This window comes from Hipposideros armiger, unplaced genomic scaffold, assembly GCF_001890085.2.
Source record: "Hipposideros armiger isolate ML-2016 unplaced genomic scaffold, ASM189008v1 scaffold_1713, whole genome shotgun sequence".
Lineage (NCBI taxonomy): Eukaryota > Metazoa > Chordata > Mammalia > Chiroptera > Hipposideridae > Hipposideros > Hipposideros armiger.
The window spans coordinates 122739-132707 of record NW_017733063.1 but is presented as its reverse complement, the minus strand read 5'-3'; the positions used below and the strand labels follow the sequence as shown (position 1 = coordinate 132707).

Here is a 9969-nt window from a genome sequence, read left to right as displayed (position 1 = left end):
CGATCCCAGAGTGGCCTGATCCCAGAGCCCCACCCTGGAACTGACCGTGTGGTCCCCTCCTCTCAGGCTTGGCTGGCAGAAGCTGAGAGCCGGGTCCTGAGCAACCGGGGTGACAGCCTGAGCCGGCACACCCGGCCTCCAGACCCCCCAGCCAGCGCCCCACCAGACAGCAGCAGCAGCAGCAACAGCGGATCGCAGGATAATAAGGAGAGGTGAGCGGGGTGGCCAGAGTGGGTCTGCCTCCCGGGACGTGGGAGGCCTGTCTTCATTTGCTTTGCTCTTCCCAATCAGCTCTGAAGAGCCCCCCTTGGAAGAAGGCCAAGACACCCCCATCTATACAGAGTTCGATGAGGATTTTGAGGAAGAGCCTGCATCACCTATAGGTCACTGTGTGGCCATCTACCACTTTGAAGGTGAGTATCAGTTGCTTGGGCAGGGGTTGGGGGCGTCTGGCTAGGTTCTGTATAAATTTGCCTAAAGCAGACCTGAGCTGATCGCCACCCTCATGACAGGGTCCAGCGAGGGCACCATCTCCATGGCTGAGGGTGAAGACTTGAGTCTCATGGAAGAGGACAAAGGCGATGGCTGGACTCGGGTCAGGCGGAAACAGGGAGGTGAAGGCTACGTGCCCACTTCGTACCTCCGAGTCACGCTCAACTGAACCCTGCCAGAGGCGGGAAGAGGGGGGGCTGTCTGGCTGCTGCTTCTGGGCCACGGGGTCCCGGGACCTACGCACTTTATCTCTGCCCCCGTGGCTTCAGCTGAGACCTGTGTATCTGCTGCCCCTCCACCCCCCACTCCTCACCCCAACTGGACCCGCTGTGCCTTCCACCATTGATGTACATACTCATGTTTCAGATCTTTTCTTCCTACCACTTGGCTAGGGCCGTTTGTTTTATATATATATATATAAAAAAATTATGTAAAGTTCTTGAAGTCCATGCTTTATTAGATTTAGATACTGGGGCTGGATATTAAGATGCCTCTCTCCTTACAGACCACACAGGGAATGAGGAAGGGGAGGTGAACTTGGACACACCCTGTCCCTCCCTGAGAATTGGGTGTTGGGTCCTTGTCTATGACCAGTGTAGGGAGAAGGGCGCCAAACATCATCATCTCTTCTGTGTTCATGGTGACTTACTGAGAACAGATAGCATTTATTGAGCACCTACTGTATGCCAGGCAGTCTCCATCCACGATCTATCTCATTTAAACATTTAGCTTTAATTTCCACAATAACCCCTAGAAAATACAGTCTTACTTTTATGTTGAAGGCAGGCACACGGGGCAGCTGATCTGCTAGAAGTCAGGGGTTGGTTTTTTTTTTTTTTTTTTTTTGTTTTTTTTTTTTTTTTTAGCTGAGCCATCCTGCTACCTGTTGGCAGCTCAGCTGCTGCTCAGCTCGGGCTGGATGCGAACCGCTGTTGCTCAGAGCTCAAACCCTTCCAACTGAGCCACTCAGCCGGCCCTTAGAAGTCAGGTTTTAAAAGGCATTTGAACTCTGGCCTCTTACAGATCTACAAGTTCTCTACTATTAGAAGCTACCTGTTCACCATTTTTGGGATATGTGTAGGGGCGGAGGGTGGGAGAGGGCAGCCAGGGCCTCCAGACACCTAGGTCTTCTAGTGTGGGGGAGGAGGCTGCCCTTCACCCCAAGATCCCTGTATGTTTTTAGGGGGCAGAGTGGGTTCTTGCAAATCTGGCCCCCCTCCCTTCTATGAATCAGGGTGCGGGTCCCCGCCCTGTTTGTGTGAGCAATCCGGGATGACTTCCTTGGTCTCCTGCTGGGGTCCCCAGAAGCCTGGGTGTCCCAGTGTCTGCTCTTTTAGCTGTCAGGCTCCAGGCGCTGAGACAGGACGTTGAGGACGCGCTGGAACTTCTCGACACGTGCGGCTCGCGAGGATCCCTCGCCCCGGCTTCCCCAGAGCAGCCTCCGCATAAAGCCAGTGGTCAGGGCCTCCCTCAGTTCCCGGTTTGGCCGAAATCCTGGGGGTGGGGCCAGGTGCACTAGGGGCGGGGCCCAGGAGCCTGCCTCGCCCCACCCTACATCTGCCTTCACCCCTGGGGACTTTGACCCAGCAGGGGCTGGGAGGGACTCTGCCCCAAGTATTCAGGACAACTGGGCAGGGTTGGCGGGGAGGGGGGCTGCTGGGCCTCTGCAGGTGTGGAGGTAGGCTCGGGCAGGGTGCATGGGGGTGCTGTGTTCTAGTTCGAGCTGCTAGGAGCCCCACCTTAGGGGCTGTGCCTAGAGATGGAGCCAGCCCAGGGACAACATTTAGGGTCCGGGCCACACAGCGACAAACTTGAGGGGAGGTTAGGCCATGTTGGAGGGTGGGAGTGTGACCCTGTGGGCGTGACTGGGGGGACAGGGCAGCCCCTTTTGGGGTGGAGGGCATTGAACCTGTCACCACTGCTGGTTGTGGCACAGGCTTGGGGCCTCTGGGGGAAGACGTCCCAGTTTGGGTAGGACTCTGGGAGGTGTGGCAGGATGCTCTGGTCCCTGGCCCGGTTGGTTTGGGGGCACCTGGTTAGAACATGAGGGGTGCTACTGAAGTTGAGACCCTTTAGCAGCCCAGCGCAGAGGGAGTGCTCACCTCGCAGGCGCCCTGCCGCCGCCTCACGGAATTTGGGCGCATCCCGGGCCATCAGACGCGCCCCCTGCAAGGTGCGCAGCAGCTGCTCGCAGCTCTCGTCCAGGGGGCCCGGGAGTTCTTCGCCCTCCAGCAGACGCACTGCCGGTGCCATGTGAGGCAGTGCCACCTCGCCTGGGTCGCAGGGTCCTGTGGGGAGAAGGGTCTGGAATGGGCTTGGGACAGGGGGCGGGTCCTAAGGTGAAGAGGATGGGACATTGGGCCAAACACCCAAGGAGAGAAGTAACCGGCAGCAGGGCTTGGGGTCAGACACAAGGTCTGGAGCTTAGCACAGAGAGGGACTGAGTCAAAGGCGTGGCCTAGGGCAGGGGCGGAGCCTAGAGGGTGGGGCTTAGGGGTTGGGTCCAAGACCCAGCCTAGTATGGAGGGCGGGGCCTATCGCGAAGGGGTGGGACATACAGAAGCAGGCACTTGGCTTAGAATTGGGTTAGGATTCTGGTTTAGAGTTGGTGCGGGTCTCCAAATGATATCACTCACCGGCGCCCTCATCCAGCGCTCGCATCAGCGGCTTCAGCTCCTGCTCGAAAGCCAGCGCGGCCTCAGTGTGGCTCCTTCGGAGCTGGCGCCATGTGCGTTCCAGCCGGGATACCTGGGGTAAGAACCATGAGCATGCCTCCTCTTCCCTCTTCCCCAGCAACTGCGCTTGGGCTTCCTTCCCATCCCTGCTCCCCATGCACCTGGGGCATGAGCAGGGCACCCATGACTGCGGCCAGTCCGGGCAGGTCTCCCGCCGCCCCTGGCCGCAGCGCCAGTGCCAGCTCCACCAAGCCCCTCAGGGCGGCCGCGCGCTCCTCCAGCGGCCCGGTGCAGCCCAGCACTGCCAGCGCCCCCGACAGCACCAGCGCCTCGTGCCTGTGGAGGCGGAGGGCAAGGGTCGGGGACAGTGGGGAGGTTTGTATTTCGGTGTGAGGAGAGACAGGAGGTGGCATTGCCCACCCTCCTCCCTGAGGGGCCGTGAATGAGGAAGTTTTGGAGGTCTTGGGGATTCCAGGTGGCTCACTCACCTCTCCAGCAGTTCTGACCTCAAGCGATGGCCATGGGGAAGTGTGAGCAGCTCCAGGCCAGAGGCAACCCCCATGGCATCCTGCTGAGCCTTGGTCACTCCCAGTAAGCCGGCGGCCTGTAGATGGGAGTTGAGGGGGGTGTGTGTGGGGGGGTTGGAGTAGGGAGGACAAGTGAACAGAATGAGTATACTGGTATGAGGGTGTGAGGTGAGGGTGGGCCTTGCCCCCGCCTGTGGAGAGGGACCTGGTAGGTGACTCACCTGACAGTCTGCCAATAGCAGGTGGAGGGCGGTGCTCCCAGGATGGTGCTCCAGTAACAGGCCACGGAGAGTACGCAGGACTTTGGGTTCCAGGGGCCGATTCTGGAGGCCCAGCAGGCCAGAGGGGTTGTCAGGGGGGCAGAAAGAGACCTCTGCCTGTGGTCTCACAAAACATCTGTCCTTCTCCTCCTCCTCCTCCTGGGCCTCCCACCATAGGGCCTCTGGCTCTGGGCAACTGTGGCCAGAGGGTGTTCCCCGGGCACTGGGCACTCGGGGCACCAGCTCACAGTATGTTGGGGGGTGTCCAGAGGCATTAGGCAGCACCAGTGAGGGTGTTCGAGGTGGCTTGGTTGGTGCTTTGGCATGAAGCTGCCCATCCGAGGCCCTGAGGCTGTCAGCAATGGACGCCAGGGGAACCAGGGTCTTCAGCAACACAGGGTCACTACCCATCCGAGACAGGGCAAACGTGGGCACAGCGGAGGCTCCTAGGGGGTCATACAGGAGGAGGTGCAGGAGGTTCATAGAGAAGATAGTTGGGTGGGTCCTGGTTCATCCACTCATTCAGCCAATACTGGGGTATCCCTACCTATCTTGGTGTGGCTTTGAACTTTAATAATTTTCACAGTAAAAATATTACACACTTACCAATGGTTTGAAAGTGAACTTTCTCTGACACTTAGGTAGTTTTGCGAATTCTGAATACCACATTTTAAATGTTTGTTTTGTTCCTCTGAATGAATATGGTAAAGCACTGATAGTACAAAATACACATATTCAGAGGATGCCAAAAAAAAATGTATACACATTTAAAGACAGGAAAAACCTATTAAAATTGTAATACTCAATGTTTACTGATAACAAAAGATGAATACAAGTCACGTTTGACTTCTATAATTACAAGAGGTGCTCAAAATGGTTACCATCAATGTCCAGATACTTCTGAGTACAGTGAACTACTGCTTGAGCAATGCTAACCAAAGTGTCCACTTATATAAATTTTTTTGGTACCCTCAGTATGTGTGCATATATATATATTATATATATATATAAAATATATATATATATATATATATATATATATATATATATATATATATATATATAATACACACACACACACACACACACACACACACATTGGAAGTGCCAAAAAAATGTATATACTTGACTTATATTCATCTTTTATATATATATATATATACACACACACACATATATATACACATATATATAGATATATATAAACCAGAATTCACAAAATACATAAACATCAAAACAACAGAATTTATCAAACCTTCAAATGATGTCTTTTGTTAAAGTTGTGGCATGTTTACTTCTGAGTATATTAGAACTTAATACTGCACCCAGACTTTTGGGAGATTCTGTATTTATGAACCATTTAAATAAACCTGTTATAGGGGCTTAACACCTTCCCATGGTTTCCAGCTAACTCTGAGTAAGGGCCAAAGCCTTCACAGTAGCCAAAAAAGACCTTGCAATCTGAACTCCAGATCTCTCTCTGAATTTTCCCTCACTCCAGCTGCTTCAGCTACACTCATCTCCTTTTGTTTGAATGAATAGTTCAATCTCTTGTTCTGGCCTCAGGACCTTTGCACTGGCTGTTCCTTCTGCCTGGGCCACTCTCACCCCATTAGCCACGTCTTCCCCTTCCTTACCTCCTTAAAATCTTTCTTCATAAGGCATTTCCTGACAATTACTTGAAATCTCCCTTACTCTGTTGTACTTTTAATTTTTACCCCTTGGTCCATCTCCCTCTAACAGGATGCGCGCTCCACTCATGCAGGGATATTTATCTTTCTTGATAACTGATGTACCTCGGCACTTAGTACAGTCCCTGGCACACAAGGAGGGTTCATGTTGAATGGAGTGGGGGTGGGGAGTGGACAAGGCAGATGAAGCTGACTGGGCTTGAGGGAGGTGTAGACCTCCGTTATGTAGGATGATCAGAGTCAGCTACTTTGAGGAACTCATGCTAACAGAGAAGGCGTCAGGAAAAGATTAGGGGGATGGGCTTTCCAAAGGCAAGAACAGCAAGTGCAAAAGCCCTGAGTTAGGAACAAATTTGAAAGGTCCTTGCAACTGAAAGGGAGACTATGTGACTGGAGAAAGGAGGGATGTGGCAGTAGTTATTATAGAGGTCAGCCATGTAGGGTGTCTTGGAATAATTGTAAACCCATATTTTAAGCACCTACAAAGTTCCTAGGTGTTTTTTAACCCCCGTGACAACTTTGAGAGCATCATCATCCCCATTTTCCAAGAGGTTAAGTTACCTGCCCAAGATTACTCAGGGAGTGAGAGGCAGAGCACTCTCTCAGCTATGTGCTGTCCTGGCAGACCCTCACCTGGTCCAGAGTTGCGTTCTCTTGACTGCCCCACATGCTCCAAACCTGCCGGCTGACTGTCACTCCACTTTCTAGCCCTGGGGGGCAGAGATGGGGGAGATGTATAGTCCCAGCCTGAACAGGGCAGCCCCGACCAATGCCCTGAAAACCCTACCCCCAGTCATTCAGGACCATTGCATCTCAACCAGGGTGCTGTACCCCAAGGGGACACTCAGCAAGGTCAGGAAACATTTTTTGTTTGTTACAACTTGGGAGTGGGGTGGGGAGGATTCTACTGCATCTCATAGATAGAAGCAGGTGTGCTGCTCAACACTGTACAACGCAGAGGACAGCCCCCACAACTAAGAATGATCTGGCCCTAAGTGTCAATAGTGCCTAGGTGGAGAACCCCAGGGGTGTTGGGTGTCACCTGGAAGTAGGGAGTCTGTGAGTACCTACCTGAGCAGCTTTGTCTGAACTGGGCTGTCTAGGAGAGTGTCCTCACTAAAGCTGCGTCGAATAGGCCCTTGCTGCGTCACTGGCCTGGAGGCCACAGCCCCTGTGGCTTGGGTCAGTGGACGCTGGCCGGTCACGTAGCTATGAACCAGGGCAGGCAGGCTTGGGAAACGCTCATCCTCTAGCTGAAAGAGGGCTATGGGCCGGCCTGGCCGGGGACGCAGGGCCACACGAAGCACCTGGAAGTGTAAGACTGAGCCCTGCCAGCGGCAGGAGATCACAGGGTGGCCCCCACCAGACCCAGACGCACGAACCAAGAAGTCACCATCTTGCTGAAGAAGAGCCTCTGCCGTCTGGGGATGGAGTATAGGAGGGGGGGAGGTTTAGGCATGAGCCCAGGTCAGTAGTTAATGGTGACTAACCACCCCCACCCGCCCCCACCCAAGAAAAGCCACCCCAGAGACTGCATAGTTTTGAATAAAACCATTATTTCCCCTCTTCTCATGGACACACCTCTGGACTACATTGCCCAGGCTCCCTTGCAGCTTAGAGCCACCATGTGATAAGACCTGGCCAATGGGATGAGGGCAGAAGTGCAATGGGGAGTGTCCACACCTGGCCTATAAAACTCTCCTGCAAAATCCTACAGGTTCTGTCACCTGTCAGTTGATGTCCCCAGATTCCCAGGGAAGGCAGAGCCACAAGATGGAAAGGGCTTGGGTCCTGACTGATTTCTGGAGCTCTACATCCCACTCCTCAACCACCTTGGACTGTGACATGAAGAAGCCCTTAGATGTGTATTGTGTTTAGCCAGTGACATCTTGGGAATGTTTGTTACAGCTGGGAGTCACCACTGACTGATGTAACTTCCAATCTGAGTAAATTCACTGCACTTGCTATGCAAATGTGGCTTCAAGATAAACCATTAGTTGGATCCTTCCAGAATGTGACCCATAAATCTTTCTTTACAAAAAATTTCAAGCTGTCTTATGCCAGCTGTGGTGGCTGGTATTAAAACAGCAGCTGAGGGCTCTGACGCCAGAGAGGTAAAGCAAAGTTGGTAATAGGGGCTGGAGGCCGAATAATACATGCAGTGCACACATGTCTAGCCCTTACTGTATGTCAGATGCTGCTTTAGGTGTAAAATATATGAACTCATTTAATCCTTTACTCAGGTTAAGTGATAGGTAGTATTATCCCCATTTTACAGACAGGCAAATCGAGGTGCAAAGAGGTGAAATACCTTGGCCTAGGGCACACAGAATGTAAGTTGTAGGGCTAGGATTTAAATCCAGGATGTCTGCCTATTGAACGGGCAAAGATATTTGCCATTGATACATCTGATAAAAGGTTAATATCCAAACTTCATAAAAAAACTCATACAACTCAACACCAAAAACCTAAACAACATTAAAAAATGGGCAGAGGACATGAAGAGACATTTCTCTAAAGAGGACATACAGATGGCCAACAGGCATTTGAAAAGATGCTCAACATCACTGATCATCAGAGAAATGCAAATAAAAACACAATTAGATACCATCCTACTCCTGTCAGAATGGCCATCATCAATAAATCAACAAACAAGTGTTGGCGAGGATGTGGAGAAAGGGTACCCTGGTGCACTGTTGGTGGGACTGCAGATTGGGGTAGCCCCTATAGAAAACAATATGGAGGTTCCTCAAAAAATTAAAAATATAACTACCTTATAACAGCAATTCCACTCCTGGATATTTATCCAAAGAAATCCAAAACACTAATTCGAAAAAATATATGCACTCCTACGTTTACTGCAGCACTGTTCACAATAGCCAAGATACGGAGTGCCCATCAATAGACAATTGGATAAAGAAATTGTGGTACAGTTATACAATGCAGTATTACTCTGCCATAAAAAAGAATGAAATTTTATCATTTGCAACAACATGGATGGACCTAGAGAATATTATGCTACATGAAATAAGTCAGAGTGAGAAAGACAAATACCATATGATCTCACTTATACGTGGAATCTAAAGAACAGAATAAACGAGCAAACAAAAACAGAAATAGACTCATTGATACACAGAACAAACTGATGGTTGCTAGATGGGAGGAGGGTTGGGGGATGGGGGAGAAAGGTGAAGGGATTAGAAAGCACAAATTGGTAGTCACAAAATAGTCACGGGATGTGAAATACAGTATGAGAAATATAATCAATGATGTTGTATAGATTATGTGGGGTGCCAGATGGGTACTAGACTTATCAGGGGGATCACTTCATAGATTGTGTAGATGCCTGACCACTGTGCTGTACACCTGAAGCTGAAGTAGAATAATATTGAATGTTAATTATAATTATATACATATATATTATATATATAATATATATAATATATATATAATATATATATATATATATATATATACACACAACATACTCATACAGATGGTACCAAAAAATGTATACACATTTTTTTTAAGTGGTGAAAGAGCAGTTTATTAGGAGAAAAAGTACACTTCAAAGAAATAGAAGCGGACCCAAGCAGAAAGCATTGGCCCAAGGGCCCATTATTAGAAGAGAAAGTACACTCCAAAGAGTTTGGAGCAGGCTGAGCAAAAAAAGGAGTTCAAAAGGCCTGTATACACATTTAAGAAAGGAAAAGACTGTATTAAAATTCTAATATTCAATATATATTGATAACAAAAGATGAATACAAGTCACGTTTGACTTCTACAGTTACAAGAGGTGCTCAAAGTGGTTACTGTCAGTGTAATTTTAATAGTTTTTTCCCCTTTCTTAAAATGTGTACACATTTTTTTGGCACCTTCTGTATATACATTGTAACAGCTATATATTGGGTTGTCGGAAAAGTCATGATGCATTTTTGCAACGAAAAACATAGAAAAAAATACGTCATGACTTTTCCGACAACCCAATAAGATGTCAGAAGGCTAGTAGACTGGGAGGGGGGTTATCACTTTGTGAGGGGTGTAAATGTCTAATCATTATGTTGTTTTGTACACCTGAAACTAGTACAAAAAAAATTAAAAATTAAAAAATAAAATAAAATAAACCAAGATGTCTGACTCCAAGGTGTGGGATATTAACCACTAAGCTATACTGCCTCTGATTTGATTGGCAGCTCAGGGTCCTGGGACTCCTGAGGGTGACTCCAGAGTTGGAGATGAGGGTGGGGAGCCTTGAATTGAGAGGGGCCCTGGTGGTCACAGGTGCCTGGGACAGAGAGAGAGAGAGAGAGAGAGAGAGAGAGAG

At 49.7% G+C, this 9969-nt stretch overlaps 2 protein-coding genes across 6 annotated transcripts in view; one reads left to right on the top strand and one right to left on the bottom strand.

Moving 5' to 3' along the window:
• TRIP10 (thyroid hormone receptor interactor 10) overlaps window positions 1-930 on the top strand; it is a 9210-nt gene extending 8280 nt beyond the window's left edge. The window contains exons 13-15 of the mRNA XM_019634514.1: window positions 67-212; window positions 292-413; window positions 513-930. Of these exons, the coding sequence (XP_019490059.1) occupies window positions 67-212; window positions 292-413; window positions 513-661 (417 nt within the window). The 3' untranslated portion in view covers window positions 662-930. The remainder of the gene's footprint in view (window positions 1-66; window positions 213-291; window positions 414-512) is intronic.
• A 466-nt stretch (window positions 931-1396) lies between these two features.
• Window positions 1397-9969, bottom strand: part of SH2D3A (SH2 domain containing 3A) — a 12043-nt gene continuing 3470 nt past the window's right edge. For all 5 annotated transcript variants that reach the window (XM_019634509.1, XM_019634510.1, XM_019634512.1 and 2 more), the window contains 8 exons: window positions 6717-7066; window positions 6279-6355; window positions 3916-4400; window positions 3656-3771; window positions 3329-3503; window positions 3129-3240; window positions 2595-2780; window positions 1397-1986 (listed from right to left, as the gene is read on the bottom strand). In XM_019634509.1, the coding sequence (XP_019490054.1) occupies window positions 1826-1986; window positions 2595-2780; window positions 3129-3240; window positions 3329-3503; window positions 3656-3771; window positions 3916-4400; window positions 6279-6355; window positions 6717-7066 (1662 nt within the window). In that variant the 3' untranslated portion in view covers window positions 1397-1825. The remainder of the gene's footprint in view (window positions 1987-2594; window positions 2781-3128; window positions 3241-3328; window positions 3504-3655; window positions 3772-3915; window positions 4401-6278; window positions 6356-6716; window positions 7067-9969) is intronic.